The 18,705-nt window shown below is 42.0% G+C and overlaps 1 protein-coding gene across 3 annotated transcripts in view; it reads left to right on the top strand.

Annotated features, from left to right (window-relative positions):
- The window catches only part of PLCE1 (phospholipase C, epsilon 1), a 348,582-nt gene that overhangs the window by 266,632 nt on the left and 63,245 nt on the right, over nt 1–18,705 (top strand). For 2 of the 3 annotated variants that reach the window (XM_011988460.1, XM_011988463.1), the window contains 7 exons: nt 449–1,124; nt 6,865–7,047; nt 8,739–8,856; nt 9,751–9,907; nt 13,062–13,184; nt 13,274–13,410; nt 16,721–16,959. In XM_011988460.1, coding sequence (XP_011843850.1) covers nt 449–1,124; nt 6,865–7,047; nt 8,739–8,856; nt 9,751–9,907; nt 13,062–13,184; nt 13,274–13,410; nt 16,721–16,959 — 1,633 coding nt within the window. The remainder of the gene's footprint in view (nt 1–448; nt 1,125–6,864; nt 7,048–8,738; nt 8,857–9,750; nt 9,908–13,061; nt 13,185–13,273; nt 13,411–16,720; nt 16,960–18,705) is intronic. The other variant, XM_011988462.1, reaches the window with a different exon arrangement.

The following is an 18,705-nucleotide window of genomic DNA, read 5'->3' as shown; positions in this document are numbered from 1 at the left end:
CGAAATTTTTTTTTTTTTCTGTCACCCAGGCTGGGGTGCCGTGGCGCGATCACAGCTCACTGCAAGCTCCACTTCCCAGGTTCAAGCAACTCTCCTGCCTCAGCCTCTCAAGTAGCTGGGACTACAGGCATATGCCACCATGCCTGACTGATTTTTGTATTTTTAGTAGAGATAGGGTTTCACCATGTTGGCCAGGCTGGTCTTGAACTACTGGCCTCAAGTGGTCCACCCTCCTTGGCCTCCCAAAGTGCTGGGATTACAGGAATGAGCCACCACACCCAGCCTCGGTTATTAAAAGTTACTCTGTGCTATTTAGTATTTTGTATTTCCTATGCTAATTTGAATTCATAGTGGGATGAAAAATGAAGTCTAGTGTCAGTGAAAATGGCTTTGGGTTGTTCTCACTTTTGATTATAGGACAAACCAAATTGCTGTTTCTTTCCTTCAGGTTTATAATTGGAGATTTGTTGGATTCAGACAATGATATCTTTGAGCAATCCAAAGAATATGACTCTCATGGTTTAGAGGACTCACAGAAGGCCTTCGACCATGGAACGGAGCTCATCCCATGGTATGTGCTGTCCATCCAAGCCGATGTGCACCAGTTCCTGCTGCAGGGTGCCACGGTCATCCACTACGACCAGGACACACACCTCTCTGCCCGCTGCTTCCTCCAGCTTCAGCCTGACAATAGCACCTTGACCTGGGTAAAGCCCACAACTGCCTCCCCAGCCAGCACTAAAGCAAAACTTGGTGTACTTAATAACACAGCTGAGCCTGGAAAATTCCCACTACTGGGCAATGCTGGATTAAGTGGCCTGACGGAAGGGGTCTTGGATCTTTTTGCAGTGAAGGCTGTATTCATGGGCCACCCTGGCATTGATATACACACTGTGTGTGTTCAGAACAAACTGGGTAGCATGTTCCTGTCAGAGACTGGTGTGACACTGCTCTATGGGCTTCAGACCACGGACAATAGATTATTGCACTTCGTGGCACCAAAGCACACAGCTAAAATGCTCTTCAGCGGATTGTTGGAACTCACTAGAGCTGTGAGAAAGATGAGGAAATTCCCTGACCAAAGACAGCAGTGGCTGCGGAAACAGTACGTCAGCCTCTATCAGGTAAGGGGCACAGCCATCCCTCTTTCCTCACCAGCGTAATACTCAAGAGCACACACTTGGTGACCAGACCACCAAGTTCATGCTCCCAGCTCTGACAGTTACTACCTGTGGTGACCTTGGGCAGTTTTTACTTAACCTCTTGGTACCCCGATCCCCTTTTCTATAAAATGAAAATAATAACACCTGCTTACAGGGTGGCTGTGAGAATTAATTGAGGCAATGACTCACGCCTGTAATCCCAGCACTTTGGGAGGCCGAGATGGGCAGATCACCCAAGGTCAGGAGTTCAAGACCGGCCTGGCCAATGTGGTGAAAACCCGTCTCTACTAAAAATACAAAATTTGCCGAGCATGGTGGCACATGCCTGTAATCCCAGCTACTCAGTAGGCTGAGGCAGGAGAATCGCTGGAACCCAGGAGGCAGAGGTTGTGGTGAGCCAAGATCGCACCACTGCACTCCAGCCTGGGTGATAGAGCGAGACTCTCTCAGAGAAAAAAAAAAAAGTTAATATGTGTAAAGCCACAGTATAATTCGTATGTATGAAGAATAGTGTCTGCACTCACAGGTGGTCCTATTTGTATTTTGTATGAAATACACTTTACTTAGATTTTATAGTAAGTGAAAATGCTTATGTTAGCTGGTTTCTTTGCAGATGGGAGAACTACAATGACCCTGGCCACTGTTTTTATTTTATATTATATTTGTATATGTTGTATTATATTACATAAAAATAGTCCCAGGGTCATTGTAGTTCTCCCATCTGCAAAGAAACCAGTTAATATAAGCATTTTCACTTACTCAAGGTTCAATGGAAAGCATTGTTATCTGAATACTTTTATTATTAGTTAGTGACTAGCTGATACATTGAAAACTGTCCCTATCAGAATTAAAATCCTGGTTCATTTCCTAACATGCTATGTGACTTTTGGAGAGTTCTTTAACTTACTGTGTACTGCTGCCTAATTGTAGAGGTGAGGGGTTAATTTCTTTAAGGTTGAAAGAAATTTTCCCAAATGTGGGATAATTCTCATGTGGAGTTCTTCTTTACTAGGTTTGTAGGGGCAGCTGCCCTTAGTGGGCAGTTTGTCACAGTCAGCTGCTTACATTGAGTGAGTTAGTCTTTCATTAACCCTATGTTATCAGGTACTCTAGCACTATAGTTTAGGGTGGCAACAGGGCTGGGCTGAATGAGATAGAAGAGACACAGGCATAACCAGAGTAGCATCCTTTGGGGAAAAGAGGGTACAGATTGTTTGGAAATTGAGTCTTAAACTCCACAAGCAGGTGACACTTGAAGTGTCATTCTCAAATGAGTTGTATCAAAGTATTCAGTTTTTCTTTGCTATGCTTTTCTATCTTCACGGCAAAAAGAAATATCTTTTGTATTGTCACAGAACAAATAGAACTACCACTTGAACTACTCAAATGGCTGATTTCATGTACTTGTCACAGTTCGAATACATTTCTGACAATTAAAAACATTTGTTGCCCCAGGAAATTAGACAAGGCACATGTAATGACCCTTCTTTCTTCTTTCCCTACACCCATGCCGTGATTATGAGTAGAGACCATATCCTGAGTGACTAACTTGATTAATTAATAAGCAGATAGTCCTATGTACACAATTATCCTAATGTTACACAGCACAAAGCCAGTTTTAGTTAACTCATCTAAAATGGAAAACAAAATACCTGACCGTGTGTAGTGGCTCACGCCTGTAATCACAGCACTTTGGGAGGCTGAGGAGGTAGATCATCTGAGGTCAGGAGTTCGAGACCAGCCTGGCCAACATGGCAAAATCCCACCTCTACTAAAAATATAAAAAATTAGTCATGCACCTGTAATCCCAGCTACTAATGAGGCTGAGGCAGGAGAATCACTTGAGCCCGGGAGGTGGAGGTTGCAGTGAGCCAAGATAATGCCACTGCACTCCAGCCTGGGTGACAGAGCAAGACTCTGTCTCAAAAAGAAAAAAAAAAAAGAAAACAAAATACCTGCTTCCTGTGTACTCCACAGGGAGCTTTCAGTGCACTCAGCTGGGAAAGAAAGAAAAAAGTCTTCAGGAGCTACTGTGAATATCAATTTTTAATTACAAGTATTCCTTGGCCTTCTAGAATCAGGAAAATTCATCAAACATGGACATAGACCAGTATTTAAGCTTAATTATAATTCCTGTCACAGTCTGTGTAGTTCAGTTGTTCCATTTGTCTCCTTCTCAAGCTTGTAGCATAGGTCACTGAATTAATACAGAAGAGGTACTTGGTTTCTCATTTACCCTAGCACTCTTCAGCTTTTACTGAAGGAGGCACCAGCTGAGACCACGAACAGTAGATTAAGAGGTAAGAGCTGCTGCTGGAACAGAGACAGAAGTGACCTAGAGAAGACTCAGTCCTACCCAGCTGCAAACACAGCTCCACCCTCCCCTACCACCCCTGCACAGAACCAAGATGTTGCAGTGTAGAGGCAAAGCAGCTCATACTCCTCAACCACTTCTGAAATATAGGTGATGTTATTCCTTGACACTGCTCTCTCTACATGAGCCATTTACGAAGTCGGGCAACATGCCTTAGAAACAGATACTCAAGATTTCTTTCAAAAGAAAAAAGTGGGAAAGACCAATGGACTGATCATTTTCTCATCATATAAACCAGTTCCCAAATTGACTCAGTGATCACCAAGAAGATGCTAACTTAGTACTTAGAGAACAAAAGATCAAGTCTTTTGTTAATGTTTAATATCTGTATTGGTGATTTATAATACCTCTTAGAAAATTAAATTCTCTCAGATGCCCTAAAGTTAAAAAAAAAAAAAAACTATTTAAATTTATCTATAAGCTAAAGAAATTTGTGAAACACTGTTTGGGTTTTTCCAAACTTCTGTTAACAGCTCTATAAGGGGATTTTTTAATCTCTAGCTTGGGAAGTGCTTATATAGAAAATAATCTTTCTGACATTAGAATTTCCTCATGTGGTAAATGTAAGTGGAGTTACTTTCAAATACTACAAGTATTTGAGTACTACTGATGGAAGTAGTAACAAGAGATAACACAAAAGACAAGAAGAAGTAATAACATTTGTAGAGAAGCCTAGGAAAAATACAGGAAAATCCAAGAAAGTAAACTGTGCAGAGACGTTGATGTGATGTGGGGTGTAGAGGAAAGACCAATATCTTGAGCTTTGGCCCAAGGTTGTCATGGACAGAACTGATGGCCCATAATCCTGGGTATTTGGAAGGAGCTCTGGGAGGCTAAGAAAGTTAAATATGGGATTACCAGGTAAATATCTTTGGTTATAAGCAAAAAACAGATTCTGGCTATCTTTATGGGGGGAAAAAGAGATTTATTTAAAGGATACAGGTTAGTTTAATGGTCTTGAAAATGTCACACACAAAGATATGCCAAGAGGTAACAGTGCATGGATATATTTTAAAGAATCTATTTTCTAATCTTCAACTTTCACATAAACTGTTTTCTCCACTGCACTCCAGCCTGGGCAAGAGTGCGAGATTCCGTCTCAAAAAAAGAAAAAACAAAAAGAAAAAAGAAACAAACAAAAACAAAAAAACTGTTTTCTAAAATTGAATATGTGCCTTCACTTATGGTAGTCCATCTCCCACATTAAAAGAAAGAAGGTAGGCCGGGTGCGGTGGCTCAGAGCTGTAATCCCAGAACTTTGGGAGGCTGAAGCGGGTGGATCACTTGAGGCCAGGGGTTCGAGACCAGCCTGACCAACATGGTGAAACCCCATCTCTACTAATGCAAAAATTAGCTGGGTGTGGTGGTACACACCTATAATCCCAGATACTTGGGAGCTGAGGCAGGAGAGGCCAGGAGGCAGAGGTTGCAGTGAGCCAAGATCACACCACTGCACTCCAGCCTGGGCAACAGAGGGAGACTCCACCTCTAAGAAAAAAAAAAAGAAGAAAGTATATCCTTCATCTATCCCAAACAAGTTTATTATTTTGTGTAAAACAAAAGAAAGATTAAAACTACATTTTACTTCTCAGAAAGTTTCCTTTAAAAACTAAACAAAGGCATCCTTCGTTTTCCTGACCTAAACATATTTCTGTTAGTGGTAAAGTTTGACCCATATTGGGATGTTCTGAAATTAGAAAAATCAAAGCAGTAGAGGTTAATGGTGCCAATTATTTTACATGTAAACTATAATGGGCCTATTAAGCTTTTAAAGATGCGTTGGTTAAAATCCATAAATAAAAGTGTTACTCTTCTTTCAGATTCAGAGTATGTTATTCAAAATGGTAGTTAAAACCTATCCATTAGGTTTCATTCATGAAATGTTCATTCCAACTTGGAGTCGCTCCCAGTGACTTGTTAGCAGGGACTCTCTTCAGCAGGCCTCCAGCAGGTGGACTGCTCTCCAACCATTTTCATTCTCTCCATCACTGCATTCAAGAACCCTGCTCCAGGAAGGGGATTCTGATTGGCTTATTGGGATGATATGCCAATCATTGGTCAAAGGAGGATATTTCAGCTTGATTGGCACACCTATCGAGACTATATCCAGTGGAGAAGAGACAGTTAAAGTAAAATTGGGGTATGGTTAGAAAAGGGAGGAACAGATCATGGACAGGCATAAGTCACAATGTTCCTCTATAAGAGGTAACCAAAAGGTTTCTTTGTCAAGTACCCAAGTTATTCAGCATCCTGGGATCCATAATAGGATGCAGGAAGTGGGAATGCACAAGTCATAAAATCAGTTATTAAACATTAGGCTGAAGGAGCAAGCACACACACACACAGACACACAAACACACACACACACACACACACACAAAGCTTCTTTGTTCTTTGCATATGTTCTGCAACAAAGCAAAATCTATCTATAAGCACTTCTTTGGAACTGCAAAGGAGAGCCAGCCTTAAATGTTTTTGAAGAGTAAAGACAGTACATTGAAATTAATTTTTAAAGAGCCCTCTTATACAATGCATGAAATATCAATATCATCTTTAGCTCATAGGCAACTTTTTGTGGTTTTATTAACTGACTTATGGGGAGAATCATTGACAATTGTTTAATTAATAGATCCCTGCTGTTACTTACAGGATGTTACACAGAGTTGCCTTAGTAGCTACTGTGAACCATTGCCTGCCCCTTGAGTGTGTTGCTGCTGCTCACAGCATCCTAATATATATGGTGTTCTGAGTCCCATGGGCGCCGTATCTTTGGATTTCAGCCACTCAAAGGGATGGCAGCCCAGCTATTTTAGGAGCTCCCTGGGGCCCTTCAAAGGGAATTTCATGCATGTCACGCACCCTGTATTTCAAGTCAGACAGTCCCAAGCATCAAACTGGGTGAAAACCTACCTGGCAATAATGGACAAATACAACTTGATTTTACTTAGATTGATACCCTGCCCCATTCCCTTCCAAGATCTCCAAGGACCTAATTTGCAAAGTAAGTCTAAATGAATTTTCCTACAGTGGTAGTTCTGCAATTTAACCTCTATAAATGGGATGGGAAGTTTTTGTTCCCCAGTTGATATATTAAAGTATGTCACTGGAACTCAGCAGGGATGTGACCAAGACAACAGGGGACATGATGAAATTCCTGACAGAGAATCTTGTGAGTTAGAAAACAGGGCCACTTGGGTGGCCAGATCATTATTATTCTGTGGCCATCTGTGCTCTTCCACCTCTTGGAATTTTCTGGGAGACATTAATGTGTTTACTTCCCCATTGCTTGGTGCTTCCTATTGTATTCACCATGTGGTTCTTTCACAGGAGGATGGACGGTATGAAGGCCCAACTTTGGCTCATGCTGTGGAGTTGTTTGGTGGCAGACGATGGAGTGCTCGAAACCCCAGCCCCGGCACATCTGCAAAGAATGCTGAGAAGCCCAGTATGCAGAGAAACAACACCCTGGGCATAAGCACTACCAAGAAAAAGAAGAAAATCCTCATGAGGGTAGAGCGTTGTTCGTTTATTAAGCATCAAACCCATCTTCCAGGACCATTGTATGGTGGACATCACCATAAACCACTTTAGGTTGTTTGGGTTGAGGACAAAGTCGGGTATAAAACAAAAGATACCAGGGATTAACACACACCTCCTTGGTGCCATGCTAGTGCCAGGAACAGCAGGGAAAAGACAAGGTCCACAAAAGAACATAGACATGCAAACAAATACAGTGCAAGCTAAAAAGAGACATTGTCGAGTCATCCAGAGTGCTGTGGGGACAGAGAGAAGGAAAATAGAGAGCTGAGGGGCAGGCACAGAGGGCTCCACAGAGCAACTGACATGCAGGTCTTGAAGAACATGTAGGATTTTACCAAGCAAACAACATAGGAGAAAGTATCCCCAGCAGAGGAGACAGCATAGAGGCATAAAAGACAGCTTGTTCAAGGAAGCACATGCTGTTCTGGATGGCCAGAGCATGAGCACTCTGCGTGCAAGGAAGGGCTAGAAGAGAACAGAGATCACAGAGGCCCCAAATACTGTGTGTAGAACACAATGTAAAGTATATTAGCACTATGTATTATGAACTATATAATATGAAATATCACTATGAAGTGATAATATAGTTGCTTCATGGCTATTTGTTAGTCTGTTTGTGTTGCTATAAAGAAATACCTGAGGCTGGGTAATTTATAAAGGAAAGAAGTTTAATTGACTCACAGTTCTGCAGGTGTACAGGAGGCATGGTGCCAGCATCTGCTTCCGGTGAGAGCCTCAGGAAGCTTACAGTCATGGCAGAAGGTGAAGCGGGAGCCAGTGCATGACATGGCAAGAGCGGGAGCAAGAGAGAAGGGGAGAGGTGCCACACACTTTTTTTTTTCTCTAAGAAGCAGGGTCTTGCTCTGTCACCCAGGCTGGAGTGCAGTGGTGTGATCATGGCTCACTGCAGCTTCGAACTCCTGGGCTCATGCTGTTCTCCTGCCTCAGCCTCCCAAGTATCTGGGACCACAGGTGTGCACCACCATGCCTGGCTAATTTTTTTATTTTTTATAGAGACGGGGTCTCACCATGTTGCCCAGGCTGGTCTCGAACTCCAGGCCTTAAGTAATCCTACTGTCTCAGCCTCCCAAAGTGTTGGTATTACAGGCATGAGCCACCAAACCCAGCCTACACACTTTTAAATAACTAGACCTTGTGCGAAGTCAAAACTAGAACTCACTCATCACCAAGGGAATGGTCCTCAGCCATTTATGAGGGATCCACCCCTATGATCCAAACACTTCCACTAGGCCCCACTTCTAACATTGGGAATTACATTTCAACATGAGATTTGAAGGGGACAAACATCCAAACCATATCATCTATCTAGAAAAAGTGCCACTCTCTTTGCTTATGGGAGGCTTTGATGCTCATGTCAAACTTTACTGCTTCACAGTTTTTTCTGTACACAGAGGTTCCAGAGGTTGTGTGCCGCCTCTTGTCTGCCTCCCTCCCCTGAGGAGTACTGCTGTGTAGTAAAGAACAAATGAAATAATATGACATGAGAATACTCGGTCAGCCTTAACGTAGGTCTTTACCGGTTTTACCAGGGGGAGGCAGTATTGAAGGTGGGTAGGTCAGAAAATAGAGACCTACGTGAACTAAAGCAGTGATGGGAGAGAAATACAGGCGTGGAACCATTGTGAGCTTTGTGTTCCCAGGGTGAGAGTGGAGAGGCAACTGACGATGAGATGGCAACCCGAAAGGCCAAGATGCACAAAGAGTGTCGAAGCCGGAGTGGTTCTGATCCTCAAGACATTAATGAACAAGAAGAATCAGGTAAAGCGGCATGTTTACATCTGAGATTTTTGTTTTTTAATTTTTATGGGGAAAAAAGTATACATTTGGTTTTAAATTGTGATTTAAGTATTGCAAGCATTTCTAACAAAACTCTTTGTCCTAACCAGACAATGAAACCTAAGAGGTGCTTCTGCAAGCATAGTATACTTGGAATAAAATCCCCATTAATTAACTTACCATTACTGACAGGGAATAGTAGATATACATGGTATAATTTGATGGATTAGACCAGTGATTCTCAACCTTGCCTGCATATTAGAGCTTTTAAGAAAATCTGGGGCCGGGTGCGGAGGCTCACGCCTGTAATCCCAGCACTTTGGGAGGCCGAAGCGGGTGGATCACCTGAGGTCAGGAGTTCGAGACCAGCCTGGCCAACATGGTGAAACTCCGTCTCTACTAAAAATACACAAAATTAGCTGGGCGTGGTGGTGGGCGCCTGTAATCCCAGCTACTTGGGAGACTGAGGCAGGAGAATTGCTTGGACCTGGGAGGCAGAGGTTGCAGTGAGCCGAGATCACGCCACTGCACTCCAGTCTGGGTGGCAGAGTGAGACTCCATCACAAAAAAAAAAAAAAAAAAAAGAAAGAAAATCTGGTTCCTCTGTCCACATCCAAGAATAACTGATTCAGATATTCTCTGGCTGGAAGCTGGACATCTATTTATTTTTGAAGCTTCCCAGATGGTTCTAACATGTAACCCGTTAAGACCCCACCAGATTAGCCCATTCATAAAAATATTTTGGTGCTGCTTGTATAGAAACCAGCTGCATAGGTTGATTTGCTCAGATACCCGGAAGCCTCTCTGGTTTGCATTTGGTTCTGAGGGAAAGTATAATCTGAGTCATTGTCTCTTTTCTGTCTTTCATCCTCACAGAGGCGAATACCATCGCTAGCCCGCCAAACCCCCTCCCTTCCAGAAGAGCCCACTCTTTGACCACAGCTGGGTCCCCCAACTTGGCTGCCGGGACGTCATCTCCCATCAGGCCAGTGTCCTCCCCTGTGCTGCCTTCTTCAAACAAGAGCCCGTCCAGGTGGGGCCTTAACATGATAAAACAGAAGGACCCTTCACATTATCCCAGTGGTGTGGTAGGGCATATCTTTACAGTTGTCTATGGAAAGACTGTTTCACATTTTGACGTATAGTTGAACTGAAAACTGAAAAATCCCAAAATGTTAAATGATCCTAGTTTTCCCAGTTTTGTATTTCTACCTTCTCATATTACTTCAAAGGTCAGTAGCAGTAACAAAACCCAAGCCATGATTCTCCAAATCTGTACTATCCAGTACACTAGCCACTAACTAGATGTGGGTATTTAAATTCAAATGTAAATTAATTAAAATTAACGAAAATTTAAAATTCACTTCCTCAGTCACAGTAGTGATATTTCAAGTGCTCCATGGCCACAAGTAGCTGATGGTTACTATCCCAAAGAGTGTAAATAGAGAACATTTCTTTTTATCATTGCAGAAAGTTCTGTTGGATAGCACTGCTCTAAATGAAGAAGAGAGAATAGATTGTTTTAATGTAAGCTATTTGGCCCCTTTGCTAATCGATGAAATATATTTAATACTTTTCTCATATGTAAGTTACACATGTCTAGAGGAATGAATTCAAGTATCACAGCCAGTTGGATATGTTTAAGTATAATTCTAAAGCTGTTATAATCAATTATAAGTTCCATGCAAATTACCTATTTGAAACAACATCTACACTCTCAGAAGAAGAAATGATATTAAAATGGCAGACTTCCAAAGGGAACCAGAATGCTGCTCCATCTCCCTGTATCCCACATTAAAGTTAAAGAAATGTGGAGGTTCCAGACAGAACCAAGCTAAAACAGGAACTCTTCACTTTATTACACACATACACACACTCTTTCTCCCTCTCTCTCTCTCTCTCTTTCTTTCTCTCTTTCTCTCTTTCTCTCTCTCTCCCTCTCCCTCTCTCCACCCCCCCTCCCTCCCTCCCTCCCTCTCTCTCTTTCTCCTTTTCTCTCTCTTTCTCTTGGAAGCTTGTTATTGATAAGAATCCTGGCTGGGCACGGTGGCTCTCACGTGTAATCCTAGCACTTTGGGAGGTCAGGGGAGGAGGATCACTTGAGCCCCCCAGGAATTTGAGACCAGCCTGAGCAACAGAGATCCCATCTCTACAAAAAATAAAACAATTAGCAGGATGTGGTGGTCCTCATCTGTGGTCCCAGCTACTCAGGAGGCCGAGGTGGTAGTTTCACTTGAGCCTGGGAAGTTCTGGCTGCAGTGAGCCGTGATCATGCCACTGCACTCTAGCCTAGACAACAGAGTGAGAGCTTGTCTCAAAAAAAAAAAAGAAGAAGAAGAAGAAAAAGAAAGAAAGGAAAAAGAAAAAAGAATCCTACAGTAAATTATCTTTTAAATAAAAATTCTTTCACAATGTGAGCTATGAACTTATAATTTATGCTTTACACATTCACATTCTACAATGGGTGAGCATGTGTCAAGGTGATATGGGAATTTTTTGTACCACTCTTGCAACTTTTATGTACATTTAGATTCATAGCAAAACTAAAAGTTAAAAAAATCAGAATCCTGTTTATTTATACTTTCAGCCTGTGTAGTATCCTGGGTAAATATCTAGGAACCTGGATTAAATGGCATTTCCCATTTATTTCAGTCATTCATGAGCAGGAAAAGAAAGGACAGAGTAAGGGAGGAAAATCTTTTAAAAAGAGAAATTGACATGCCAGATGCAAGATCAGAAGGCCAACCCCAGGAGGACAGGGATCAGCACCCACTCAAGTGTTTTAAAACAGAAAGAAAACACAAGGCAGGAGAGGAAAAATCAGCTAAATGCTGTTAAGGGGGAAAGCTAGACTGAATCCTAAGTCTGGTAGTGGAAAGAGTGGACAAACAGTTTCCTAGCATCAAAGGGAGATGGGTTCCTACAGACACTAGCTGGACCTGCAACCAGAAAGAAGCAAGACAGGACATTTACTTCTTTAGCTACAAATAATGAAGTCACCATTTTCCTCTTCCTGCACCTCTACCCTATGTTTCCTGCACTACACTGGGGATCGACAACCTACAACCTATGCCTACGAAATGCTATAAAGTTATCAATTTGTAGTGCTCTTTCATTACTGAAGGCGACCTTCAGATGTCAGCACAAATTAATTTTCCATGAGTGAACATTGTTAGCAGGGTTGAGAGTCACTTCAACAGACTATATATTTTATGTTTATATTCTTAAATATATAGTTTTTAGATTATATATTTAATATACCTAAAATAGACTTTATGATATTCTCTGTACTTTCTTATATATTTGAAATATTTCAAAAAAACTTTTAAAATCCAAGACAAAAAAAAAAGATTCTGTTCATTAATTTGACTACAAACCATAATCAAAACATCTCTCATAAAAAATGTTGTGAAACAGGAAGACTGTTCTGACTGAGTTGACTGATATTTCTACATTGAATAGATGCAGCCTTGGAAGGTGCAAATATAATCCTAGGCAGAGCTGGGTTTTTTCCATTCTTTTTAAAATTTTTTAAAATTAGAGACAGTGCCTCACTATGTTGGCCAGGCTGGTCTCGAACTCCTGGGGTCAAGCAATCTTCCCACCTCAGCATCCCAAAGTGCTGAGATTGTAAGCATGAGCCACCGCACCCAGCCCTTTCCATTGTTAACATTTTTCCGACTCACATTTTCCATTAATATTTAAAAGCTCTTCTCTGTTTTCATCTAAGGACTGGTTAAGAAAGGAATCAGACAATACACTCAAAAGTTTCTTCTTAAATGTGATTCTATAACTTAGAATATAGAAAAGAACGTGCATTATTTTCCATAGATTAAGAGTGAGTAATTTGGGGCTCTTTTTTAAGAAGACATCTTCAAAAACATTTATTTTGCCCATTGATCTGCAATTTCAAAGAACTGTTTTGATTAATAGAGGAATATTAACCTCAGCCCTGGGCCCTTATTAAATAGACTAGAAACATGTTTTCTTTTTCATATACAACATGTTTTATTTCCTCTGATACAATATAGATTAAGAGAAATGAAAAGAGTATCAGAAAATAGCTTCAATCTTAAATAACTTGCACTCATTGTTTTGCTCATATTGCGAATTGGAGCAACTCTGGTGGGACAGAATCACAACAGTGGCCTGCCCTTGTGCCCATGAAGGCCTTGTCTTTGTTGCAGTGCTTGGAGCAGTAGTAGCTGGCACGGGCGGATCAAAGGCGGCATGAAGGGATTTCAGAGCTTCATGGTTTCAGACAGCAACATGAGTTTTGTTGAATTTGTTGAGCTGTTCAAATCGTTCAGGTACAGTGTATGTTTCCTTCTTATTCTTTCTCAGGCCCCCCACTTCTATAAAAATACTCAGTGAGAGGTGTTTTCCATTCCCCATTCAGTGTCAGGAGCCGCAAGGACCTGAAGGATCTGTTTGATGTCTATGCAGTGCCCTGCAGCCGATCTGGATCCGAGTCAGCCCCGCTCTACACCAACTTGATGATTGATGAAAACACCAGCGATCTTCAGCCTGACCTAGGTTTGTTGAACGTTTTAGGATTTCCCTTTGGGACCAATCTGTCTAAAACTTAAGGTCAGAGGTCCAATCACACAAACTCTGAGCCTGTCCCACATAGTGTGCTATTGCTGTTGTGTAGGAAACACTTAAGAGAATTTTTTTTTTTTTTTTTTTTGAGACAGAGTCTCGCTCCATTGCCCAGGCTGGAGTGCGGTGGTGCAATCTCGGCTCACTGCTACCTCTGCCTCCTGAGTTCAATCTATTCTCCTGCCTCAGTCTCCGAGTAGCTGGAACTACAGGCATGGGCCACCACGCCTGGCTAATTTTTTGTATTTTTAATAGAGATGGAGTTTCACCGTGTTAGCCAGAATGGTCTCGATCTCCTGACCTCGTGATCTGTCACCTCATCCTCCCAAAGTGCTGGGATTACAGGTGTGAGCCACCATGCCCAGCCAACACTTAGAGAATTATTTTAAGGTGTCATCTGGTGTCATGGGAGCAGGTGCTACTGGCATTTTGAGCAAAGAAATTCATCATTGTGTGGTTCTGCCCATATATTTCAGGATATTTAACCAATAAAGCCCTCCAGTCATTCTGACAACCAAAAACCCTTTCCCGACTACATTAGTCCATTTGCACGCTGCTGATAAAGACATACCCGAGACTGGGTCATTTATAAGGAAAAAGAGGTTTAATGGACTCACAGTTCCACGTGGCTGAGGATGCCTCACAATCATGGAAGAAGATGAAAGGCATGTCTCACATGGCAGCAGACAAGATAACTTGTGCAGGAAAAACTCCCCTTTATAAAACCATCATATCTCATGAGACTTATTTGCTATCACGAGAACATTTTCGCATGGGAAAGACCTGCCCCCATGATTCAGCTGCCTCCCACCAGGTCCCTTCCACAACACAGAATTGTGGGAGCTACAATTCAAAATGAGATTTGGATGGGTACACAGCCAAACCATATCACTGACCATTTCCAAATGTCTGCTAAGTATGTGGTGTGTGTCACAGTGGAGAACCCCCAGTCTCTTTCCTACCTACAGACAGATGTGTGTTCGATCTCAGGGCAGTAGTCTCCTGCCCTTTGACAAGGAGAGTCTTTAGTGCCTTCCACAGGGTACTTTTGTCTGAATGATTGTCCAGGATATATTTCCTACTGTGTAAACCAGAATGTCTCATTCTTCTATCCCACTCACCACCACCACCATTACTATCACCACCCATGCATTTTTCTAACCACCCATGCATTTTCAGCCTATCATTTTCCTCCTCTGTTCTTCCTGGAAACCATAAACACAAATAGAAAAAACAAAAACCTTTCCTCTTTTATGCAGTTGCTTCATAATTATTTGTAAGTTTATGTTGTCCTTGAGCTAAGACTATTAACTATTGTTCAGCTTTAGTCGTAAAATCTCCATAACCATGAATTAGTCAAGTGGTTACATTTTTCAAAAATTATTAGACTTTATTTTTTGTTTTATTATTTTTGTTTTCATTTTATTTATCATTTTCATGTATTTTTTATTATTTAAAAATGTTATTTTAAAATGTTATTTTAAAATAATGTAATTTTTTGTAGAGACAGGGTCTTGCTCTGTTGACCAGGCTGCTCTCAAACTCCTAGCCTAAAGCAATCCTCCTGCCTCAGTTTCCCAAAGTGCAGAGATCTTAGGCATGAGCCTCCATGCCCAGTCTAGACTTTATTTTTAGAGCAATTTTAGGTTTATGGGAAAATGAGTGGAAAGTACAGAGTTTCAATATACTCTCTTCTGCTTTCCCACACGGACTTTCTTCTGTTAGTAATATCTGGCATTAGTGTGGTATATTTGTTACAATGAGTTAATATTGATACATTATGATGAACTGAAGTCCATAGTTAACATTAGGATTCACTCTTTGTGTTGTGCATTCTATGGGTTTTGACAAATGTATAATGACATGTATCCACCATTACAGTATCATACAGGATAGTTTCACTGCCCTGAAAGTTCTTTGTGCTCCACTTTTCCATCCCCCCACATCCTCCCTCCAAGTCCCTGGCAACCACTGCTCTTTTTATTATCTCCATAGTTTTGCCTTTTCCGGAATATCATATGGTTGGAATCACACAGTACATAGTGTTTTCAGGCTGGCATCTTTCACTTAGCAATATGCATTTAAGTTTCCTTCCTCCATGGCTTTTTGTAGCTTGGTAGCCCATTTCTTTTTACCCTGGATAATATTCCATTTTGTGGAGGTACTACAGTTTGTTTGTCCATTCACCTACTGAGGTATATCTTGGTTTCTTCCAAGTTTTAGCAATTATGAATAAAGCTGCTATAAACATTTGTATTCAGGTTTTTGTGTGGGCTTAAGTTTTTCCATCATTTGGGTAAATACCTAAGAGTGCAATTGCTGGATCATATGGTAAGCCTATGTTTAGCTCCATAAGAAACTGCCAGACTGTCTTCCAAAGTGGCTAAAATTAAAATGACCATACCAAAGTTAGTGTGAATGTGAAGCAATTGGAACATTGCAGGTGGGGATGTAAAATGGTACAACCACTTTGGAAGATAGTGTGGCAGTTTCTTACTAAGCTAAACATAGTCTTTCCATGTGACCAGCAATTACACTACTTGGTATTTACCCAAACAAGTTGAAAATTTATATTCACACAAAAATCTGCACACAAATGCTTATAGTTACACTTCTAAATTACAGTAAAACTGTAATTTTAAGGGTATGTCTTCAATCTCTACGAACATAAAAATGTGCAAGTAGTTACTCCCTAAAACCAAAGCCTGAATTTTGCCTGAAGTCCCCAACTGAACCTTCTTCTTTTCCTTTTTTTTTTTGAGACAGACTCTTACCCTGTTGCCCAGGCTAGAGTGCAGTGGTGTAATCTCGGCTCACTGCAACTGCCGCCTCCCGGGTTCAAGCAATTCTCGTGCCTCAGCCTCCCGAGTGGCTGGGACTGCAGGTGCACACCACCATGCCTGGCTAATTTTTGTATTTCTAGTAGAGACGAGGATTCACCATGTTGGCCAGGCTGGTCTCAAGCTCCAGACCTCAGGTGATCCACCTGCCTCAGCCTCCCAAAGTGCTGGGATTACGGTCATGAACCACCGTGCCCAGCCCTTAGTTACCTTTATTTATTCATTGATTTGTTTTTTATTCCTATCACTATGTGAATCCAGGAATAAACACTTCTTTGATGGCTTATTTAGGTACATTAGTAAAGAGCTTCTCCATTTTAATAACTCCACACCATTATCTCCAAAATAAACTTTGCAAAAGATGCTGGCTATCTTGTCCGTGTACTGTGGTGATTCTGTTTCAGATCTGTTGACCAGAAATGTCTCAGATTTGGGGTTGTTCATCAAGAGTAAACAGCAGCTATCGGACAACCAGAGGCAGATATCTGATGCCATTGCTGCTGCAAGCATCGTGACAAATGGCACTGGGATTGAGAGCACATCTCTGGGCATTTTCGGGGTAGGCATACTTCAGCTCAACGATTTCCTCGTGAATTGCCAAGGAGAACACTGCACTTATGATGAAATCCTCAGCATCATCCAGGTTCGTGCCTGTTTTGTGTGTGCATGTGTGTGTGATGCCTCTGCCATTCTAATAATTTGCTGCTAAATGTTTACTCTTTCTATACTTCTTTCCAAAGCCTTTAAATCTGGGACAGAAATAGAGTTTTGCTTTTTCTGTTTTTTTGAGATGGAGTCTCGCTCTGTTGCCTGGCTGAAGTGCAGTGGTGCGATCTTGGCTTACTACAACCTCCACCTCCCAGGTTCAAGCAATTCTCCTGCCTCAGCCTCCTGAGTAGCTGGGACTACAGGTGCATGCCACCATGCCCAGCTAATTTTTGTATTTTTAGTAGAGATGGGGTTTCACCATGTTGGCCGGGATGGTCTCAATCTCTTAACCTCGTGATCTGCCCAGCTTGGCCTCCCAAAGTGCTGGGATTACAGTTGTGAGCCACTGCGCCCGACCTTTTTTGTTTTGTTTTTTTAACAAAATACCAAGTATGGGCTGGGTTTCATGGCTCACGCCTGTAATCCCAGCACTCTGGGAGGCTGAGGTCAGTGGATCACTTGAGGCCAGGAGTTCAAGACCAGTCTGGCCAACATGATGAAACTCCATCTCTACTAAACATACAAAAATCAGCCAGGACCGCGCATGGTGGCTCACACCTTTAATACTAGCACTTTGAGAGGCTGAGGCAGGTGGCTCACCTGAGATCAGGAGTTCAAGACCAGTCTGGCCAACATGGTGAAACCGCATCTCTACTAAAAATACAAAAATTAGCCAGGTGTGGTGGTGCATGCCTGTAATCCCAGCTACCCGGGAGAGTGGAGCAGGAGAATCACTGGAACACAAGGCAGAGATTGCAGTGAGCTGAGATCACACCACTGCACTTCAGCCTTGGCAACAGAGCGAGACCCCGTCTAAAAAAAAAAAAAAAATCAGCCAGGCGTGGTGGTCCATGCCTATAATCCCAGCTACTTGGGAGGCTGAGACACGAGAATCACTTGAGCCCCAGAGGCAGAGGTTGCAGTGAGCTGAGATGGCACCACTGCACACCAGTCTGGGTAACAGAGCAAAACCCTGTCTCAAAAAACAAACAAAAAACAAGTATGTAAGTGTTCTTTAACATATAATTAACATAGGTCCCAGGCTTTCTCTAACTCAGTAACTATTATAAGGAGTCGGTACATAATTTTTTCTTGTTATTCTAGAACATGCAACAGATTTAGTCTAAGTTTTCAACCTCATTAGTCATTAAATGGATATGTACTAGTTCCTACTATGCTGGCTCAGTTTTAGGAGGTGGGAATATAGCAGACAATAAGGTAAAAGTTCTGGCCCTCAATGCCGCTTACATTCTAGTGGGTGAGGCAGACAACAAAGATACGATGTAATTTCAGGTAATAATGGGGTAGGGGAAAAACTGAGTCAAGTGAGGAAATAGAATGATGCAGGAGGAGGGCTGAGGAGAGTAAGCAAAGGCCACTTGGAAGAGGTGGCATTTGAACTGAGCCCTAAGTCAGTAACCGGTTTGAAGGTCTCAGGAAAGAGCATTCCCCATAGGGAGCCACAAGGTCAAAGACCAAGACAGCAGCAAGCTGGGGGTTTATGAGGAACCACAAAAAGCTGGTGTACTGTGAGCTGCACAAGCCAGGCAGAGAATGGCAGGCATGGTGTCAGACAGATGTACAAGGGCCCAGTCATCCAGGCCTTTTAGAGCATGATAAGGAGGTTGGCTTTAGTCCATGTGAAATGGGATACCACTGAAATTTTTGAGCAGGGGAGTAA

Source organism: Mandrillus leucophaeus, unplaced genomic scaffold, assembly GCF_000951045.1.
Source record: "Mandrillus leucophaeus isolate KB7577 unplaced genomic scaffold, Mleu.le_1.0 Scaffold331, whole genome shotgun sequence".
Lineage (NCBI taxonomy): Eukaryota > Metazoa > Chordata > Mammalia > Primates > Cercopithecidae > Mandrillus > Mandrillus leucophaeus.
Note: the sequence above shows the minus strand (reverse complement) of the source record. Positions and strands in the feature narration are given on the sequence as shown.